The following is a 21,709-nucleotide window of genomic DNA, read 5'->3' as shown; positions in this document are numbered from 1 at the left end:
TTTTGAAGGTGGAAGGTACACAGGGAGGTTTTAGAGCACATGGACCCATGAACTGGTGTCATTAGAAAGGAAATATTGCTAGCAAGGAAGAAATATATTCTCCATTGTGTCTGAGGAGCAGCAGCAGCATTTCTGCCTCAATCAATACACTGAAGTCCTGACTTTAAAGGAGTCCAAGGGGAGATCTGTCCACACAGCAATACCTTCAGGCTCATCTTTAAGATAATTTCAGATTTAAGACACCTGTTTCAGTTGAGCCAAGGGGCAGCAGAGGTTCATGCTGCTGTCAACACTGGATTGGTTCTTGAGTGTGGAATACTTTAGGAGAGTTTATCCAGCAGTTGGAGATCTCCTGAAATAGAAAGTATTTAAAACTCAGCCTTCCACAAAGAGCCTGTGCTTGAAAATGCATTTATTTCCTGACTTCTGTAATCACGAGATTACATTTCATGTAAATATAAATTATAATGAGTTATAAAGCACATAAGAGCACAATGTTTGCTACGTTTGCTGTCTTTGCTAAGCTCACTCGATGGAAGGTTTGTGTAGGACCTTTCACGTTTACCAGGATTATTAACGCCAAACCAAATATCTCAACAAATACTAAAGCAGAGCATTCACGTGCCGAAGACTCCAGGTGGGAAATATATTTCAGAATTTATCCTTGCAATAGCCGGAAGGTGAGAGAGGATATTCCTGCTGAGCAGTTCCTGCGCTGGCCGCCCAGTGGCCCTCTTGGCCAGCTCTGGGCGAGCATTGCTGCTGCGGGGCGGGGCGTGGGGACACCAGCGAGCCCCAGCCCGATGCTGTCACCGCCTGAGAACCCCGCAGAAAGGCTCCGGTTGCTCCAGAACATGACCTGATTGATAATCTTCCCAAATGATGTGCTGGCAATCGCTGCATGGAGACGTGCCTGGAAAAGCCAGGAGCACAAGGCGAGTGTGGAGGATGGAGACGGCCACGGAGGGCGGTCCCTGCGGGATTTGGGAGGATTTCACCGCAGATCTGGGGTGGTTCAAGGTCGATTGGTTGGAAAGCACCGAGTTACCACCAGGGAGAAAGAAATATTTGCTTTTACCAGTACTGGTAGTGCAGAGGAGGAGGCTGGTTTAGCTCTCGGAAAATGATAAATACCTGTGGTATTTACAACATAACCGAGAGCCAGAAGGTTAGGAATGATTCTCCCAGCTTTCCTCGCGTTTGCGTCCAGCTGAGAGCTCCACCCCCCACTACTGCAGGATAGCTGGGAAATCGGGACGCTGCCTGATTGCTACGGAGACGAAATTAAAAGTCCATCCTGGGAGCTGTCTGGGAAGGAGAGGTCGGGAATGTTGGTTCGTCTTTGCACTCAGGCATGGAAAACGCTGTGGCTCAGGGAAATTTCTGCTCTGCAGGCTCCTCCCGAGCCGCCCCAGCCTCAGGGTTTGCTGGAGGGGAGCGGACAGCGCCTCCAGGGATGGAGAAGCCTTTATCCGAGAGCACCACAAAACCGGACACGTCATCTCTGAGATTTCATTCAGCAGATCTGAATTCCCAGATGGAAGACCAGGAAGAATTTTGGAAATTGGAATTGCTTAGGCTTCAAAAGTGCGGGCAGAATTCTCTTTTAGCACCGCTGTGTTGTGAAACACGGGGCCATACCAGGAAAAGAACAAGATATGTTGCTGTAATGCTTTTCTAGCATGAAATTTTAAATGACAGAGTGGCAAGAATTGGTGGGTTTTTTTGTTTTTCTTAGGATAAAGATGTCATCACTAAAACAAAAGATGAGGAAGCCTGCAATATCACTGTATGCCCGAGGAGATGAGTGAATTCTCTGGGACATTTATGCAAATCTTTCTTATTATGTGTGCAGTTCCTTCGTTCGTCCTAAAATACTGTGTGCCTCCATCTGGCAGTATCCAAACTTCTTTTTTTTTTTTTTTTTTTAATTAATACCATCCACTTCACTGTTATGAAGGAAAACACCAGCATTAGCTCTCCGGTGCTGCACGGTAAGTGACCCTCTTTATAATTTCTCTAAAATCTGGAAGAATACAAAGGTCGGTCGACGAGCAGCATCTTCTGATGATCAAAGATATTGTTACAGCCAAGAGCTCCGTTGAGGATCACTGTTCTTCTTACACCCTTCTGCAGCAGAAGCTGAAGGACACCATTTCCTTTCTGAAATGTTGGGAGCAAAAATAACTGGTCTCATGTGCTAAGGGTAGGACGTGTTTGTGGAAGCTCTTCTCAGCCTCTGTCTTTCCCCCTGCTGCGCACTGATGGAGAAAATTAGGATAAATAGGATAAATACACAATTCCCCCTCGGAGCTGCCGAGATCTGAAAAAACGGGCACAAAGCAAGTGGATTACGGGTGTCACAGTTATTTTTGTGTGACAAAGAAAGAGAGAAACCACTTTCCCAGCCCATTGTCTTCTCAGTTGGTGATAATGATCGCGGTTCGAGGGATGGACTTGTCCCTGGAAGGGAAGAAAGGAGGAGCTGCCCTTTGATGTGTGTTAGAGGTTTGGATGTTACCATGCTTCCAAATCAAGGGGCGATAAGAGAAAATCGCCGAAAATTACTTCATTCGTGCAAGATCTTTTAGTAGCTAAAATTTCCGGGAATCCTAAAATCAACCCTGGTTGTTACTTTCTCCTGCTGATACAGTCACGAAGTTTTTCTTTTAAAACAAATGAAGACATCAGAGAATTTCTAGGACTTGACCACTTGAGTATTGTTTGACAGCATCACTCCTTTTAGCGAACAAAAATAAGGCGAAAACATCTAGGAAATTAAAGAAAAGGTGCCAAAACCAAGAGGGTTATAACACTTTATAATAATTTTTAAAGTGTATTTTTTTACAGTATAGTCTGAATATTAAATGCTCGTGCCACAGGTAAATAAGGCAAGCACTGTTTTATTTTCTCCTTCATTTTCTAATTCTCTAAGAGAAAGGTTGGGCTGGGCTCGCAGGTAGCTGTGCACATCCCCAGTGCATTCCTCGCAGAAGCAGCCGAGGTGTAAATCTGTCTTTAGGGCCAACCATAGCTGCCTGACCCTGGGGTTTTTATCAGGTTTCCGGCACGAATCCTGCCTCACAGTACCCGACTGTGCTCAGTGGATATCCCCTTCCACCTCTAATTTCCTGCGGTTGTTCCAGATCTGCTGTAGAGCTCTCCCTCGTCTCGAGTTTGATTCTGCCTCTAATCATCTCATAAATAAGCCTTGCAAATTCCTGGGCCCCCCCTCAAATACCTCGTCATGAATTAGTTCTCTTCCATGACACGTTTTCTGATGATCCGTGAGACTCTTTAGAACTTTATCTTTCACAGTTTCTTGTTGAACCTCTGGAGTCTACATTTCAATTATTCTTCTAATGGCCCATTAATTAGTGTGGTGAGAGCCTCATCTTTGTATTGCCTCCTTAGCTCCTCGTTAGCGTTTGTGTATCGAGGAGTTTAACTTAAGGAGCTGACTGTTTCCTTGCCTTTTATATTAACTGGCTGCTGGCCATATATCCTTAGGCAGATACAGGACTTCAAGTTTAACACCTTTTTTTACATAGAAAAGTTTAAAAGTCGGGCGAGGTGTGATATCCATTAAGAAAAAACAACATTAGGATGATGTACCCTAGAGCAGAATCCTCATTCTACTGTGATGGCGACATATGGTGAAATGTTTATTTAGGGACAATTCCTTGCCAGCTCTCAATTCCAGGAACTTCTCTGACTCGTCACACTTTCTAATCGCCCTGTGCTGAGTAACAAGTGGACAAGAGAAGGAAAAACTCGTCTGTGGCAGTGCATCTTGCCGTGTGTACACAACGCAAACTAAAAGTTGTGTATGCAGAGCTTGTGATTGCGGTGGGGATGTGATACCCAGGGCAGCGGGCAGGGATCCCAGTTCCGAGAGAGGAGAGCATTTACACCGCACCTTTTTTCTTCTCTGCGGCACAAAGAGTGAGGATTCAAGCCGCAAATCCCCAGCCAGCAGCGCTGCCCCGACTGAGAGGAAATATTCCCCCTTCCGACGCTGGGTGGGGATGTCGGCCGCAGACCGGCGCGTTCCTCGGTCCGCCCCGGATTTGCAGACACAGGGAGACAAAAAAACCGTGTGAGCTGAGCTGAGCCGCTCGCAAAGGACTCAGAGCACTCGGGAGCTTCCAGATTCCTTCACCCCAGGATTGCTGGCCAACGCCGCTCTGCTTCGGACGCTACTAAAAAATGCTGGGAGCCGCCGAGGACCGTGGATGGCTTTTTTGGAGAGTGATGGCGTGCGGGAGACGGAGCGGAGACACAAAGAGGCAAGTGATCCTGTTTATTCTGTGTATTTGCGTGTGTCAGAGCGGGGCTGAAACCCTACACTACTCTCTGCCGGAGGAAATGCAGAGGGATTCCTTTGTCGCCAATATTTCAAAGGACCTGGGGGTTCCTCTGAGCCAGCTTGCAGCTCGCAAGGCCCGCGTTGTGTCCGAGGGGAACGAGCAGCTTTTCCGACTCAATCAAAACACCGGTGTCCTGTCAGCAAAGGAATCGCTGGACCGAGAGGAGATCTGTCCGCAGAGCGATACCTGCACGCTCGTCTTTAAGATATTCTTTGAGAATCCATTACAGCTTATCCGAGGGGAGGTGGAACTTAGTGACGTAAACGACAACTCGCCCGTGTTCTCGGAGAAGAAGATGGTTTTAAAAATTCTAGAAACAGCATCTCCTGGGTCCCGTTTCCCCCTAGAGAGCGCCCAGGACAAGGACGTGGGCATTAACGGTTTGCAGAATTACAGCCTTGAGCCCAATCCTCATTTCTCCCTCGCTATTGGAACAGCAAAAGATGGAGCAAAATACCTGGAACTTGTCCTACAGAGCCAGCTCGATCGGGAAGAGCAGGGAGAACTGAATTTACTACTGACCGCCACCGACGGGGGTTCACCACCCAGGTCGGGCACGGCTCAGGTCCGCATCGTGGTGGTGGATGTCAATGACAACATTCCTATCTTCGAAAGGGACACCTACGAGGTGCGTCTGGCCGAGAACAGCCCCCTGGAGCAGCTGGTGGTCAGAGTCTCTGCCGCGGATCCCGATGAAGGGTCCAACGGGGAAGTGAGTTATGCCTTTACCCAGACATCGGAGCGATCCCGGCAGCTCTTCCGGCTGAACCCGACCACCGGTGAAATACGAGTCGCGGGCAAGCTGGATTTTGAGGAAGCAAAATCCCACAAGATGGTGGTGAAAGCCACCGACGGCGGGAGCCTATCTGCGCATTGCAAAGTGCAGGTGGAGATCCTGGACGTGAATGACAACGCCCCCGAGATAGCGCTCACCTCCCTCACCGCCTCCATTCCCGAGGACGCCCCGCCGCGCACCGTGGTGGCTCTGTTCAGTGTGCGCGACCGGGACTCCGGGGACAACGGCAGGACGGAGTGTTCCATCGACGGGGACCTGCCCTTCAGCCTCACCCCCACTTTTGATAATTACTACGAACTGAGAACAAGCGCGGCTCTGGATAGGGAAACGACGGCGGAGTATAACATCACCATCACAGCCACGGACTGGGGCAGGAAGCGACTGAGTTCTCAGGAAAGCATCTTCGTGCAGATATCGGATGTGAACGACAACCCCCCAGAGTTCACCCAGGAGGTTTACACCATGTCTGTCACGGAGAACAACAGCCCCATGCTCCGGATCGGCAGCATGAAGGCCACGGACGCCGACACAGGAAAAAATGCCCGTGTGAACTACGCGCTGGTGGAGGGCAAAGAGCAGCCCGAAATATCAGTCAACGCTGAAAACGGGGATGTTTATATCCTCCCGCCCGCTGGACTACGAGAAGGTGCGCGCTTTGGAGGTGACCGTGAGCGCAGCCGACAGCGGCTCCCCGGCGCTCAGCGCCCAGGCCGTGCTACGCGTGCTCGTGCGGGACGAGAACGACAACGCGCCCGTGCTGCTGCACCCGCCCCCCGACAGCAGCGCGGCCGGAGAGCTGGTGCCACGCTGGGCACCCTCCGGATACCTGGTGGCCAAGGTGGTGGCGGTGGACGCGGACTCGGGGCAGAACGCGTGGCTGTCGTACGAGCTGGCCAAGGCCACGGAGCCGGCGCTGTTCCGCGTGGGGCTGCACAGCGGCGAGGTGCGCACGGCGCGGGCAGTGACAGAGAGGGACGCGGCTCGGCAGAAGCTCATCGTGCTGGTTCGGGACCGCGGGCAGCCGCCGCGCTCGGCCACTGCCACCCTCGCCGTGGCACTGGTGGATGGCTTCTCCGAAGCTCATTTACGGGTGAAGGAGGAGGCACCGGCTGCAGAGCCCGACGGGCCGCTCACTCTTTATCTGATCGCCTCCCTTGTCTGCGTGTCTGCGCTGTTCCTCGCCACCGCGGTGGCCGCCGTGGTAGTGAGGGTGCGGCGAGCCAGGAACGAGACGGAGACTTTGCCCACGTTCCCGACGAGTGCCACGGAGAGCAACGCGGGCTCCCTGCCCCGCAGCTACGTGTACGATGTCTGCTTCGCCGCCGGCACCGTCAACAGCGAGTTCCGCTTCCTCAGGCCCCTCTTCCCCTGCTTCCCCGCCGGGCTGCCCCCCGGCCCGGGCGAGCAGCGGAGCTCGGTGTGCTCGCAGGACGCGTCCACCCTCGGGGGCGAAGGCGGCTGGACTGGGCAGGTGAGGGAATGACAGGGCTGAGGCCATCGGTCGAGCAGGGGGGAGGTGTGGCACGCCCGGGCAGCAAAGACTGTTATTGAAGCTGCAGAACTGCTGGTGGAGGAGTCCCTGGGGTGGGAGGAGATGATAGGAGAGGTCTCAAAGCCACTGGAGAGGCATCGCAGGAGGATCCAGCAGGGCTCAGCTGCTCCACAAATGCTCACAAATCACGCCTCTCTGTATCTTAGAAGGATAGAATATTTTGGGTTGGAATGGACCTTTAAAAGCCGTTGAGTCCAAACCCTCATACAATGAGCACAGATACTTTCAACAAGATCTGGTTGCTCAGACCCCCATCCAACCTGACTTTGGGTATTTCCAGGGATGGGGCAGCCACCACCTCTCTGGGCAGCTGCACCCGTATCTATGCCGAATATTTATGTTAGATCAAACCTTTGGTGTCGCTTCAAAGAGGGGGAGTTGGGCTATGAGAAAATGAAAGTAGAGATGTCTCCCCATCGTGAGTCCTGCCCACGCACTGTGTCCAGCCCGCAGGGACCTGGAGCAGGAATGCCATCATTCCTAGGGACACGTCCTCCCGGAGGTGGCAATATGGGAATGTAGTGGCCTGTCCAGCGTCAGATGGGACTGCGGGGACAACTGTGCAAAGGGGTGTCACCAACGATGTCCCCTGCACTGCTTTGGGAGCTATGTCTGTGCTGCCAGGTGCCATTCACCGCGGTGGTGGCAGTGCTGAACTCCAGCTGTCCTACAAATTGCTGGAGGCTACGGAGCTGGGAACATCTGCCATTAAATTCCCTCATATTTTTGTGACGTGCATGGAGACAGTGTTGGTCAGAAAAATGTAGTTATCAGAGTCAGTGACCTCTTAGTATGAGATTCTGTGGGGACTCCATGGAGAGTTTCCAAGGATCCATCTAGCACTTCACGGTAGACTGGATGGTGAACACAGATGAGGTTAAAGAAATACAAATACTATCAGGGTCAGTTAATATTTTCGTATTTCATCAACACTGGTAATCTGGACTCAGTTTACAGCGCGTTTTCAGAATCACTGAAGCCTCGGGGAAGAATAGACCCTTCTTGATACATCAACTTCAAACCACATTACTGTTTGTGAGAAAGTGGTTTTCTGCTGGTGGCTCTTACTATTTTGAATTACTCAAAACTCATACATGTTTATTCAGACTCATATAGTCCCTTTTTGGAGGATAGTTTCTGACTTCAGATGTTTTCCGTTTAGGTTAGAGGCCCCACCAAGCCTTGCCTCGTCTTGGGCCCTCGGTAGAAAGGAGTGATGTGTCACAGGCAGTGGTGTAAGATATCCTCTAAGATTCTCGGTGACACCAAATGACAAACGCTCTCTCTGTTCTTTGCAGGGCAGTGCTCCCCTCCCTGAAGATGTGGGGCCTAGAGCTGCAGATGCAGTTTGCCCTGCTAACAGGGAGCTGGAGCTAAATGTCAGTTCTGAGCAAAACCCTTGGCTCGCCCATCAATAAAAGAAGAGAAAGACAAGTTTGTCCTCACAGAGAAAAGGGAACAGAGAGACCAAACACCTTCCTAGAAGGTACCAGGGAAACGAAGCCTTCTCTGTGACAGTAATTTCCCCTTGAGCATTTTATTCATGTAGGTATTTTGCAATTGTGATGTCGATGGAGGAGGAGAACCGTGCTGCATGTTGATTACATAATAATGTATGATGGTGAGAGTGCTACTTGCTTCTACAGACTTCGAGAAATACCGAAAACTGGCAGCAGATCTTTAACTTCTTGTTACACCGCCTTCTCTGGGGGGTTTCCTTTCGTGCTTCGCTATTTCTTTTTATGGAGAGAGCTTTGTAATATCTTAATCTTTTGCCGTGTACTCAACACCAGGCGAAACAGATATTATGCAGAATTAAGTGGTGCTTGCAAAGGAATTTCTTACAAGATAAGCAGAAGCTGTTTACATTGTGAAACTTCTGGCATTGGCACACTTGGCAATATTTGACCAGGATTTTACAGGTTCTCCTAATTGTAAGTGGGCTTTGAGCAATGTAGTCTTTCTTAATTTCTTTTTTTCCATAAAGTTGAAATTACCGTTTCATGATTTTTAAAAACTAAGATAATTTAAAGTATTGTTTGTGGTTTTTTCAGTAAAATAGACGAAACCATTCACAATTAACTTAGGGCACTGTACAATATAGGGTGTCAAGAAGCTTTCTGTTATTATTTTCTCCGTCGGTATTAATCTATAAAGTAATGTGATAATTCCTGTCCTTGAACCATTTTAAAGTGTCAAATGAGTGATGACAGAAAACAATAAAATCTACTTGGAACTCCCTCGGGTGAGTGTGCTCTCTCGAGATCATCTGCCACGGTCATCGCCAAGCAAATAGCCCACCCAAGACAGGATTTCGGGAATAAACCCGTTCATCTGGAGTGCAATTTATGCAGGGGAAATCAGAACGACCTGGGAAATAGGACGGTCTCGGAAGTCGGAGCAAGCCGGAGGGGTTTTTTTTCTGAGTGGAGATGAGGTTTGAGATGTTGCCTCCAGCCCATTCCCGAAGAGTCCCAGCAGAAGAGGTCGTGAACTGCGGGGACAATCTCGGTCCATTCCGAGAATGACTCTGGCGACAGCTGCCGAGGTTAAAAGATCACCTCAGAGGATGGCTGGGCCCCTGGAACAGTATTCAGCTGTTTCAAGCTGAACAGCTGGAAAGTAATTTATTCAAGTGTTCACCCGGGCGGGAAGAGGGAGAGGGAACCAAAACAGAAGGAACAATCCAGCTTTAAATAAATTCCGTTTTGAAGTAGAAGGCGAACAGAGGCACTGCTCATTCAGCCAGTGGCCATACTTTGAGTATGGTTGTATGGACGGTTAAATCTCTATGCTTTGACCTTTGAAATCGAGTGCTTAATCTCCGCTTTGCAGGCTTGAGCTGGGAAATCTTCGAATCCTTCTACAGCTCGGCCGCCGGGTGTCGCTGCTGACCGCGGCAGCTCCGCGCAGCTCCCAGTTCCAGATTCGGGATTCGGGCGGGCGGGGCTGCACCATCCCGGGCTGCTCCATTCGGGGGTCGGCCGGCTGGATCGGCAGCTCCATCCAGCTTACAGGGGAGAAGATCGGATCTCTGGAAGGAATGAAGCTGAGGAAAAGCGAGGAACCGCTCCCGAGGCGAGCGCTGTCCCTGATCCTTGTGTTCTGCATCTCGGGGATGAGAGCAGAAACCGCTCGGTACTCCATGCCCGAAGAGGAGGAGAGAGGCTCTTTCGTGGCGAATATCGCTAAGGATTTGGGGCTAACTGGTGAGGAATTATTGGCTCGTCAGGCTCGAGTCATTCCTGAAGGAGAAAAGCAGTATTTACAGCTGAACCAGCGCACCGGGGATTTGGTGGTGAGTGAGCAAATGGACCGGGAGGAGCTATGCGGACAGAATGAGCCCTGCTTGGTGCGTTTCGAGGTGCTGCTGGAGAGCCCACTGCAGTCCTTCCGAGCTGAGGTAAGACTCACCGACATAAATGATCACGCTCCTGTGTTCCTGAATAAGAGATAATTTAAAGATACCGGAATTGACAATGCCGGGGACTCGGTTTTTGTTGGAAAGCGCTCACGATCCAGACGTGGGTAACAATAGTCTCCAGCATTATAGTATCAGCTCGAACGAGTATTTCCATGTGTACACCCAGCGGCGGAGTGACGGCGGGAGGTCCGCCGAGCTGGTGTTGGATCGAGCCCTGGACCGGGAGCAGCAGGCAGAAGTGCTTTCAGCATCACGGCTGTAGATGGTGGGACTCCACCGCGGTCTGGCACGGCTTTAATCCGCGTGGTAGTCCTGGATATAAATGACAACATCCCGGTATTTACCCAGACTCTGTAATAAAGTCTCTGTAAAGGAAAATAGCTCCCAGGATACCACAGTGGTGGTAGTGTCTGCTAGCGATTTAGACGCAGGAACGAATGGGGAAATAGTTTATTCTATATTTCGAAATTCAGAGGAAAATCTCCAAACGTTCAAAATAACCCAGAGACAGGCCAGATTCGACTGAAAAAGCCTTTAGATTATGAAGAAAAAAAGACCTATGAGATAGACGTCCAAGCCACAGATGAGGAGGCTTGTCCACGCATTGCAAGGTGGAGGTGGAGGTGAAGGACGTGAACGATAATGCCCCCGAGATGATCATCACCTCACTCACCAGCAGCCTCTCCGAAGCCGCCCCGCCGAACACCGTGGTGGCTCTCTTCAACGTGCGAGACCGGGACTCGGGGGACAATGGCAGGACGAGCTGCGAGCTGACAGGAGAGCAACCCTTCAGGATCACGCTGCTGGCAGCCGACGCGTACGCGCTGGTGACATCAGGGACACTGGACCGGGAGCAGGTGGAGGAATACAACGTGACCGTGCGAGCTCGCGACGAGGGCTCCCCCGCCCTGTCGGCATCCAAGACTCTGCTCGTGCGGCTCTTGGATGTGAACGACAACGCACCCACCTTCACCCAGGCCATTTACACCATGGTGATGAGCGAAAACGAGCCCGCGGGGCGGATCCTGGGCCCACCTCAGTGCCACGGACCCTGACGCGGGAGAAAACGCCCGAGTCAGATACACACTCGTGCCGCCGCCGACAGGCGCCCTCGCCGCGGCATCACTGGTGTCAGTGGACGCAGAGAGTGGAACCGTGCGGACTTTGCGCCCACTGGACTACGAGAAGGTCCCTGCGTTCGAGGTGACCGTGAGCGCAGCCGACGCCGGCTCCCCGGCGCTCAGCGCCCAGGCCGTGCTACGCGTGCTCGTGCGGGACGAGAACGACAACGCGCCCGTGCTGCTGCACCCGCCCCCCGACAGCAGCGCGACCGGAGAGCTGGTGCCGCGCTGGGCACCCTCCGGATACCTGGTGGCCAAGGTGGTGGCGGTGGACGCGGACTCGGGGCAGAACGCGTGGCTGTCGTACGAGCTGGCCAAGGCCACGGAGCCGGCGCTGTTCCGCGTGGGGCTGCACAGCGGCGAGGTGCGTACGGCGCGGGCAGTGACAGAGAGGGATGCGGCCCGGCAGAAGCTCATCGTGCTGGTGCGGGACCGCGGGCAGCCGCCGCGCTCGGCCACTGCCACCCTCGCCGTGGCGCTGGTGGACGATTTCTCTGATGCCTTCCAGCAGCTTGGCCACGATCTTGCGAGCGGACAGCAGCCGCAGGTGGCCGAAGAGGAATTACTCACGACTTATCTCATTGCCTCCCTGTGCTGCGTCCTCCTCCCTTTCCTCTTGTCCGTCCTCGCCTTGATGGCAAACACGCTCTGCAAAGCTCGCGTCCGGACAGAACTTCCTCCTCCCTCACCCAGCTGCTACGCAGATGGGGACTTCGCCAGCAACGGCGTGGGCAGCACGGGTACTCTGTCGCCGGCTTACCGCTACGAAATGTGCCTGACCAGCGGCTCAGGGAGGAGCGAATTCCAGTTCCTGAGGCCCATCCTGCCCAGCCCTCATACCGATACTGAGGCGGGGCTGGACAAGGACGAGAAGCCATTACACCACTCGTAGCCAGCTTGCGACAGGGAAGCCCAGTCGGGGCGCAGTACTCTCTTTTAGGCGAAAGACTGGCCAGCCGGTGTGCTCGTCCACGCCTGAGCCATGCTGGGATCCGCTTCCCTTCCCCGCCCTCTGACTGAGATTCCCCAGTAGCTGTAGTGCTGTTCCCTGGTGTTCTGGGCGTCTCCCCTACAGACCGATTTCTCCTGCACGAAAAGAGCCTCAGCCCTCAGAGTTAGCCTCTGCCTGACGCTGCCCTGGAAAATACGTTCTGCCACGCATGCCGTCGCGGCCCACGAAGAGCCCGGACTCTCTTATCTCAGACGAGACAGCACCAGACCGCGAGCTAGGGACGGCGAGGAGGGAGGCGGAGCAGCTAGCAGCGATGCTACGCCGTTGGGACTCCCCCATGGCTACCGCCTATCCTCCCTAGAACTTCTCACCCCGGGCTATGTGACCACCTCCCGCTGCAGGAGTACCCGCGTGTATGCGCGGGTCCGCGGGTCGGGGAGAGCGGCAGCGCGGGCTGCGGGCGGCGGCGGGTGCAGTCCCAGCGCGCACCGCTGGGTGGTGCCCTCGGCTAAGGCGGCGCCGAGCGACTGCGGCAGCGGAGGCGGCCGAGCCCGGCCCGGCCCAGCCCAGGAAAACCCTGCCCAGCACAGCAAACCCAGCCCAGCACGGCAGAACCCAGCAAAACACAGAGCAGCGCAGTTGAGCGCATCCCGGATTATACCAGCGGAGCAGAGCGAAAGTGACAGCGGCTGCTGCGGCACGGGCGAGCACTGCCCCGTGTCACCCGCTGCCGGCACAGCCCGGCTCCGTTCCGCACCGCCGGCGGAATCTCACCCAGCCAGGGAAGGCGCCCGGCCCCCACTTCACGGCTTTCCGCAGAGAATCGCCCGGCACATCCCCGAGACCCAGCGCGGCCGCCGCCGCCGCGCCATGGCGATCGCAAGGCAAGTGCTTTGTCTCTCTGCTTTCCTGTCGCTGCCGCTCGCTCGCGCCGAGCCCATCCGCTACTCCGTAGCCGAGGAGGCGGAAAGCGGCTCCCTGGTGGGCAAGCTGGCGGAGGACGCGGGGCTGACGCCGCCGCAGCTCTCGACTCGCCGCGCCCGCCTGCTCTCGGAGGACGGCCGCCAGCATTTGCGCTTAGAGCCCGGCTCCGGCCGCCTCCTCGTGGCGGGGAGGCTGGACCGGGAGCAGCTGTGCGCCCACTCCGACACCTGCATGCTGCCCTTCGAGCTGCTGCTCTCCGACCCCCTGCAGTTCTTTCGGGTCGAGGTAGTTGTGGAGGATATCAATGATCATTCGCCCGTTTTTCCTAAAGATCGAGTCACTTTTAAGATTCTGGAAACGAGCGACGCCGGGTCACGTTTCCCACTGGAGATGGCTCGGGATCCCGATATTGGCAACAACACAGTTCAGGTATACAGCATCTTTCCCGAGAACGAGTATTTTAATGTTTTCTATGGGACACAGATTACAGGCAAGAAGTATCTGGAACTGATCTTGGAAAAGGCACTAGACAGAGAGGAGCAGGCAGAGATGCATTTCACTCTCATTGCTGAAGATGGGGGCTCTCCTCCCAGAAGCGGCTCCACCGAAATCAATGTTCTCGTTCTAGATGCAAATGATAATGCTCCCATCTTCACAAAGGAGGAGTACATGGGGCAGGTTCTTGAGAACATGCCAGAAGGCTCTGTGGTTTTGACTGTGCTGGCAATTGACAAAGATGCAGGAGTTAACGGGGACATTAATTATGAATTAAGTGAAGCAGTGGGACAGAGTGACTCGGCGTTTGAGATTGATCCCAGAACTGGTGAAATAAAACTCACAAAACCTCTGGACTTTGAGGAAGCACACACTCATGAGCTCACTGTGAGGGCTACAGATGGCGGGGGGCTCTCAGCAATCTGCAAAGTGTTGGTGGAGGTGGTGGATGTGAATGACAATGCCCCAGAGCTGGTGGTCAGTTCCTTCAGCAGTCCCCTCCCCGAGAACACAGCGTCCGGCACCGTGGTTGCCCTGTTCACGGTCAGGGACCGCGATTCTGGTGCCAACGGCAAGATCTCCTGTACCCTCGACGATCAGCTCTTCTTCTCCCTGCGGCCAGCCTACAAGAATTACTATGAGTTGGTGACAGTGAGCGCACTGGACCGCGAGCACACGGCTCAGTACGTGCTCAGGGTCACAGCAGCAGACGCGGGCTCCCCTCCTCTCACATCCACGCACACCTTCACCGTGGACATCTCGGACGTCAATGACAACGCCCCCGTCTTCAACCAGACCTCGTACACCATGTATGTGCGGGAGAACAACGTGCCCTCGGTGTTGGTGGGGGCCGTGAGCGCTGCAGATGCTGACGAGGGGCTCAATGCCAAGGTGACCTATTCGCTGGCGCCAGGGCCAGCGGCAGAGCGGCCCTCGTGCTCCTGCATCTCGGTGAACTCGGAGAACGGGCACGTGTTTGTGCTGCGGCCCCTGGACTACGAGCGCCTGAAGCACACCGAGGTCACGGTCAGCGCCTCTGACGCGGGCTCTCCTCCCCTCCGAGCCAACGTCACCGTCCGCCTCGTGGTGCTGGACGAGAATGACAATGCCCCGCTCGTGCTCTACCCAGCCCAGGACAGCAGCCCAGCGTCCAGCGAGCTCGTGCCCGTGGCGGCCCAGGCGGGCTACCTCATCACCAAAGTGGTGGCCGTCGATGCCGACTCCGCCCAGAACTCGTGGCTCTCGTACCACCTGCTCAGGGCCACCGAGCCCGGCCTCTTCAGCGTGGCTGTGCAGAGCGGCGAGGTGCGTCTCAAGAGGCCGGTGACAGAGAGAGACAGCGTCAAGCACAAGCTCCTTGTGCTGGTCACAGACAACGGCAAGCCCCCACTGTCAGCCACCGCAGCTCTCAGCGCGCTCCGTGCTCAAGGACTTCTCGGACGTGCGCCTCCCGCACAGCAGCCCGCCCGCAGACGAGCACGGCGACTCCCTGACCACCTCTTTAATCATCTCCTTGGTCTTTGTGTCGCTCCTCTTCCTCGTCTCCAGCGCCGTCTTTGTCGCTCGCAAGGTGTGCAAGAGCAAGGAGCTGAAGGCTGCCCATGTGCTTTACGGTGCCGACAACTTGCAGAGCGGCCTGGCCGATGCAGCCGCTGCAGGGACCCTGCCCCGCGCCTATTGCTACGAGATCAGCCTCACCACGGGCTCGGCCAACAGCGAGTTCCAGTTCCTCAAGCCCATCCTGCCCAGCCTGCCAGCACAGCCCTGCGCCACGGGCCAGGGCCCCGAGCAACAGGAACAGCATTTCCCCTGTGTCCCTGTCAGCACAGAGGACACGGCACCTGGCCATGCTGGGACTCTCTCTGAGGGACAGTTCAACACTCTTTCCTTTAACTAGCACAGGGTCTGTACAGACAGAGGCTTCAATGTTCATGGGAGGATGTGATCCAGGTTGGAACTTGAGGAAATTGTTCTTCCAGAGAAAAGCTGCATATCCAATTGGCATAGCAAATTTCCTGATAATTCCGAGTCAGAGCAAAATTTGTGTTCTACACCATAAAAAATTATGGAAAAAATAATTTCTCAGGTTCTGTTGCTCAGATAATAGTCTATTTTACCTCTGTCACAGGCATTTCTGATCGACATCAGTAATGCACTCCCAGCTTTGCTGTTGTGTCTCTTGCTGTCCAACCAGATATTAGAATATTTGTTCCTTGTTATAGCTCAATGGGAAAGTTGAGTAGAAAAATCTCGCAGTTCCAGAAATGATTCAAACCCTATTCTCTAGCTCAGAAAAGCAAGGTAACTCTGAATACTGATGTTCTATTTGCACACGGCTTTTTCTTTCTGGGCTTCTGGATGTCTCTTTCTCAGATAGGTGGGCTCTCTATGTTATTCTTTTTCTCATTATGTCTATGTGCACGGCCCTTGTGCATCTGCAGGTGCTTAACCGCTTCTGCCAGTGAAGTAGTGAATTTTTCCCATCCAGCCACTGCAATGCTGGCAATTCCTGCTCTGCAGAGTCAAATGCTCTTTTCACCCTATGAGTCTCGGGGTCTCATCTTCATCGAGGCAGAGAGGAGAAGGAAAATGCACAACAAAGAACTTCCTTTGAAATATCCGGAGGTTTAGTGTACCATCCCTCTCAGATTGTCTTAGAAATGCACAGCAGCAGATGTGGTAGAGAGGCTATAATTAGAGAGTCAGGAAAACACCTAATTGCCTTTGGCTGCCTAATAATGACTCCTGTCCATCATAGATAATTTTCTGGAGTTAGAACCAAGAACTTGAAAATAGGACTTGATGGCAATTTTTGTTATCTTTGTTTCTGATTTCGCTGGCTTTGTGTTGGGAGTAGAAAGCTGACCCTACAAGATTATCTCCATTTGTGTTGGAGCGTTTTCATTCCAATTTTTGCCCTTTCTCCTTCTACCCCGTGCACTGCACTGAGCATTATTTGGCTGGTTCCTCTAGAGAGGGACTGCCACCCTATCTGTAATAACTGTTTTTCTGAATGATGTTTGTGATGCATGAAATACTAAGAAAGCCTCCCTCAAAGAGAATTGTATTGGAATTCTACAGTTCAGCATTGTAAATCGGTGTAAGTCTGGGTTTAGATATTGAAAAAATACGTAGAAGTGAAATAAAGAGAATACCTGCACTCCATTTGTGCAGATCGAATTCTTTCTAGAGACGTTCTTTCGGGCAAACCTCTGGCAAGAGTTTTCCAAATTCTCGAGTAACTTGCTCACTATGTTCCTTGACAGAAGCAATGTTGGGTGGGTATCCCTCCTGAGACTGGACACACAGCCGGGACAGTGCTCATTGGCATTCCTGTGCTCTCACATTCGACCTGTCCATGTGCGATCTGTCGTGCTAGGGCAATGCGCCTTGGTCGTGGTGGACTGAGCATCCGCTTTCTTCAGGACCGGGAACGGGCGCGTTGGGTTCTCGCCGCCGGGTGTGTCGAAAGGTCGGAATCGCGGGCCGGGGCGAGCGGCAGCGCGGGCTGCGGGCGGCGGCGGGTGCAGTCCCAGCGCGCACCGCTGGGTGGTGCCCTCGGCTAAGGCGGCGCCGAGCGACTGCGGCAGCGGAGGCAGGCCGAGCCCGGCCCAGCCCAGCCCAGGAAAACCCATGACCAGTACGGCAGAGCCCAGCCCAGCACGAGCAGAAATCCAGGCAGGCGCAGAGCAGAGCAGCTGCAGCTCATTTCCCTGACTATACCTAGCAGGAGCCGAGCGAAGGTGACAGCGGCTTGCTGAGCGCGTGAGCGAGCGCTGGCCCCGTGTCACCCGCTGCCGGCACAGCCCGGCTCCGTTCCGCACCGCCGACGGAATCTCACCCAGCCAGGAAGGCTCCCGGCCCCCCACTTCGCCGCTTTCCGCAGAGAATCGCCCGGCACATCCCCGAGACCCAGCCCGGCCGCCGCCGCCGCGCCATGGCGATCGCAAGGCAAGTGCTTTGTCTCTCTGCTTTCCTGTCGCTGCCGCTCGCTCGCGCCGAGCCCATCCGCTACTCCGTAGCCGAGGAGGCGGGAAAGCGGCTCCCTGGTGGGCAAGCTGGCGGAGGACGCGGGGCTGACGCCGCCGCAGCTCTCGACTCGCCGCGCCCGCCTGCTCTCGGAGGACGGCCGCCAGCATTTGCGCTTAGAGCCCGGCTCCGGCCGCCTCCTCGTGGCGGGGAGGCTGGACCGGGAGCAGCTGTGCGCCCACTCCGACACCTGCATGCTCCCTTCGAGCTTGCTGCTCTCCGACCCCCTGCAGTTCTTTCGGGTCGAAGTGACTGTGGATGATATCAATGATCATTCACCCGTTTTTCCTAAGATCGAGTCACTTTTAAGATTCTGGAAAGGAGCGACCTGGGTTCAGTTTTTCCGCTGGAGGTGGGCTCGGGATCGAGATATTGGTAGCAATAACATCCAGGCTTACAGCATCTCTCCCAATACCGAGTACTTTTAGTGTCTCCTATGGCAGTAGGAGTGAGGATGACAAATATCTTGATCTCGTCTTGGAAAAGGCACTAGACAGAGTAGGAGCAGGCAGAGATGAGTTTTAATATTATTGCTGAAGATGGGGGTTTTCCTCCCAGAAGTGGCACCACACAAGTGAAAATTATCGTTCTAGATGTAAATGACAATGCTCCAACTTTCGCACAACAGGTGTACATTGCAAAGGTCCAGGAGAACATGCCAGAAGGCACTGTTGTTTTGACTGTGTTGGCAACTGATAAGGATGCAGGAGTTAATGGGACCTTTCCTATGAACTCAGTGAAGCAGAGGGGACAGAATGACCCGTCATTTCTGATTGATCCCAAAACTGGTGAAATTAAACTCACGAAACCTCTGGACTTCTGAGGAAGCAACAAACTCACGAGCTCACCTGTGAGGGCTACAGATGGTGGGGGGCTCTCAGCAATCTGCAAAGTGTTGGTGGAGGTGGGGGATGTGAATGACAATGCCCCAGAGCTGGCAGGTAAGCTCCTTCAGCAGTCCCCTCCCGAGAACACAGCGTCCGGCACCGTGGTTGCCCTGTTCACGGTCAGGGACCGCGATTCTGGTGCCAACGGCAAGATCTCCTGTGCCCTCGACGATCAGCTCTTCTTCTCCCTGCGGCCAGCCTACAAGAATTACTATGAGCTGGTGACAGTGAGCGCGCTGGACCGCGAGCACACGGCTCAGTACGTGCTCAGGGTCACAGCAGCAGACGCGGGCTCCCCTCCTCTCACAAGCACGCACACCTTCACCGTGGACATCTCGGACGTCAATGACAACGCCCCCGTCTTCAACCAGACCTCGTACACCATGTATGTGCGGGAGAACAACGTGCCCTCGGTGTTGGTGGGGCCGTGAGCGCTGCAGATGCTGACGAGGGGCTCAATGCCAAGGTGACCTATTCGCTGGCGCCAGGGCCAGCGGCAGAGCGGCCCTCGTGCTCCTGCATCTCGGTGAACTCGGAGAACGGGCACGTGTTTGTGCTGCGGCCCCTGGACTACGAGCGCCTGAAGCACACCGAGGTCACGGTCAGCGCCTCTGACGCGGGCTCTCCTCCCCTCCGAGCCAACGTCACCGTCCGCCTCGTGGTGCTGGACGAGAATGACAATGCCCCGCTCGTGCTCTACCCAGCCCAGGACAGCAGCCCAGCGTCCAGCGAGCTCGTGCCCGTGGCGGCCCAGGCGGGCTACCTCATCACCAAAGTGGTGGCCGTCGATGCCGACTCCGCCCAGAACTCGTGGCTCTCGTACCACCTGCTCAGGGCCACCGAGCCCGGCCTCTTCAGCGTGGCTGTGCAGAGCGGCGAGGTGCGTCTCAAGAGGCCGGTGACAGAGAGAGACAGCGTCAAGCACAAGCTCCTTGTGCTGGTCACAGACAACGGCAAGCCCCCACTGTCAGCCACCGCAGCTCTCAGCGCGCTCGTGCTCAAGGACTTCTCGGACGTGCGCCTCCCGCACAGCAGCCCGCCCGCAGACGAGCACGGCGACTCCCTGACCACCTCTTTAATCATCTCCTTGGTCTTTGTGTCGCTCCTCTTCCTCGTCTCCAGCGCCGTCTTTGTCGCTCGCAAGGTGTGCAAGAGCAAGGAGCTGAAGGCTGCCCATGTGCTTTACGGTGCCGACAACTTGCAGAGCGGCCTGGCCGATGCAGCCGCTGCAGGGACCCTGCCCCGCGCCTATTGCTACGAGATCAGCCTCACCACGGGCTCGGCCAACAGCGAGTTCCAGTTCCTCAAGCCCATCCTGCCCAGCCTGCCAGCACAGCCCTGCACCACGGGCCAGGGCCCCGAGCAACATGAACAGCATTTCCCCTGTGTCCCTGTCAGCACAGAGGACACGACACCAGGCAATGCTGGGACTCTCTCTGAGGAACAATTCAACGCTCTTTCCTTTAACTAGCACAGGGTCTGCACACACAGTTGGGCCATGGCTCATGGGAGGAGGGATTCCTGACTGCAGGCTGCGACAGTGGTTCCTTCAGAAAAAAACCTGTGTTCTTCATTGACATAGCAAATTTCCTGATAATTTCACGTCAGAGTAAAATTTTCTTCCAGTCTAAAAACACTGAGAAGGATTAAAAGTTCAATGGCATAGTTGGGTAGACAAATCTCAAACTGACTGAATAACCCGGAGCTCTTTTCCCAGCTCAGGAAATCTAGATAGATGTCAAAACTCGCTCCTGATGTTCTGTTTGCACAATGCTTTTTCTTTCTGGGGTTCTCGATGTCTCTGTGTCAGTGAGGTGAGTTCTGAGCGATATTCTTTTTCTCATTATGTCGCTTATGCATCTGCAGATACTTCACTAACTTTGGCCACTAAAACAGATAATTTTTCCCATCCAGCCACTGCAATGCTGGCAATTCCAGCTCTGCAGAGTCAAAGGCTATTTATACCCTATGAATACAGGGGTTTAATCTTCTTCCAGGATGACAGAAAAAGGAAATGCGCAACAAAATCTTCCTTTGGCCTGTATGTGGGTCGGGTGTTCTGTCCCCATCAGACTGTCTGGGAAATATAGCAGCAGATGCTGTGTTATTGTAGGCTATGACTATAGAGAGCAATGAAAATTAATTCATTGTCTTTGTGTGCATGAAAATGCTTCATGTCCATCAAAGACAATTTTCTGGAGTGAGAATCGACATGAACTTTGAAACAGGGCTTGGAGTTTTGATTTCTCATTCTTCTTTCTGAATTCGGTGGCTTTTTGTTGTGATTAGAAAGCTGTCCCTACAAGATTGTCTCCATTTCTGTTAGAGCATATGCATGCCCATTTTTTACCCTTTTTCCTTTCTACCCTCTGAACTGTACTGAGCATTACATTGTCTGTTTCTTCTAGACAGGGATTGCCACCGCATCTATAATAAGTAATTGTTCGAATGATGCCTGTGATGCATGAAATACTCGGGAAGCCTCCCTCACGCTGTTTTGTGATGAAGTTATACACTCGTATAACTTGTAAATTGGTATAAGTCAGGGCTCAGAAATGGAAAAATATGTAGAACTGAAATAAAGAGAATACCTGCACTCCTTTTGTGCAGATCGAATTCTTTGTAGAGACATGCTTACTGGGAATGCCTTGTCTATACGTCCCAAAATTCTGCGAGTTGATTTCTCACTGTGTCCATCGACAGAAGCAATGTTTGATGGGCAGAGTTCCTGAGTGTGGAGATGCAGCCTGGAGGGTTCATTGGCATTCCCGTTCTGTCGCAATCTCCCTATCCGTGTGCGGATTGTTGTGCCAGGAAACGCGCCTTGGTCGGGGTGGGTTCAGTTCCGCTTTAGTCTGGGCTGGGAAAGGGCGCGTTGGGTTCTCGCCGCGGGGTGTGTCGAAAGGTTCGGAATCGCGGGCCGGGGCGAGCGGCAGCGCGGGCTGCGGGCGGCGGCGGGTGCAGTCCCAGCGCGCACCGCTGGGTGGTGCCCTCGGCTAAGGCGGCGCCGAGCGACTGCGGCAGCGGAGGCGGCCGAGCCCGGCCCAGCCCAGCCCAGGAAAACCCTGCCCAGTACGGCAGAGCCCAGCCCAGCACGGCAAAATCCAGCAAGGCGCAGAGCAGCGCAGCTGAGCTCATCCCTGACTATACTAGCGGAGC

The 21,709-nt window shown here is 54.0% G+C and overlaps 2 protein-coding genes and 2 pseudogenes across 2 annotated transcripts; all 4 read left to right on the top strand.

Moving 5' to 3' along the window:
• Positions 1-523: 523 nt before the first annotated feature.
• LOC117003566 (protocadherin beta-16-like) lies at positions 524-8,958 on the top strand. Its single transcript, XM_033073548.1, is given in 3 exon segments — positions 524-5,790; positions 5,792-6,637; positions 8,017-8,958. Coding segments are annotated over 3 exon segments (2,547 nt in total). The 5' UTR covers positions 524-4,209; the 3' UTR covers positions 8,137-8,958.
• A 92-nt stretch (positions 8,959-9,050) lies between these two features.
• LOC117003572 (protocadherin beta-2-like) lies at positions 9,051-12,398 on the top strand. The gene is given in 7 exon segments (XM_033073554.2): positions 9,051-10,168; positions 10,170-10,381; positions 10,384-10,496; positions 10,498-10,645; positions 10,648-10,725; positions 10,728-11,173; positions 11,175-12,398. Coding segments are annotated over 7 exon segments (2,385 nt in total). The 5' UTR covers positions 9,051-9,761; the 3' UTR covers positions 12,156-12,398.
• LOC117003565 lies at positions 12,316-17,016 on the top strand (annotated as a pseudogene).
• Positions 17,017-17,503: 487 nt separating this feature from the next.
• Positions 17,504-21,623, top strand: LOC117003567 (annotated as a pseudogene).
• The last annotated feature ends 86 nt before the right edge of the window (positions 21,624-21,709 follow it).

The sequence above is a fragment of the Catharus ustulatus genome, chromosome 15, assembly GCF_009819885.2.
Source record: "Catharus ustulatus isolate bCatUst1 chromosome 15, bCatUst1.pri.v2, whole genome shotgun sequence".
In the NCBI taxonomy this organism is placed as follows: domain Eukaryota; kingdom Metazoa; phylum Chordata; class Aves; order Passeriformes; family Turdidae; genus Catharus; species Catharus ustulatus.
This window is presented reverse-complemented; position numbering and strand designations above follow the sequence as displayed.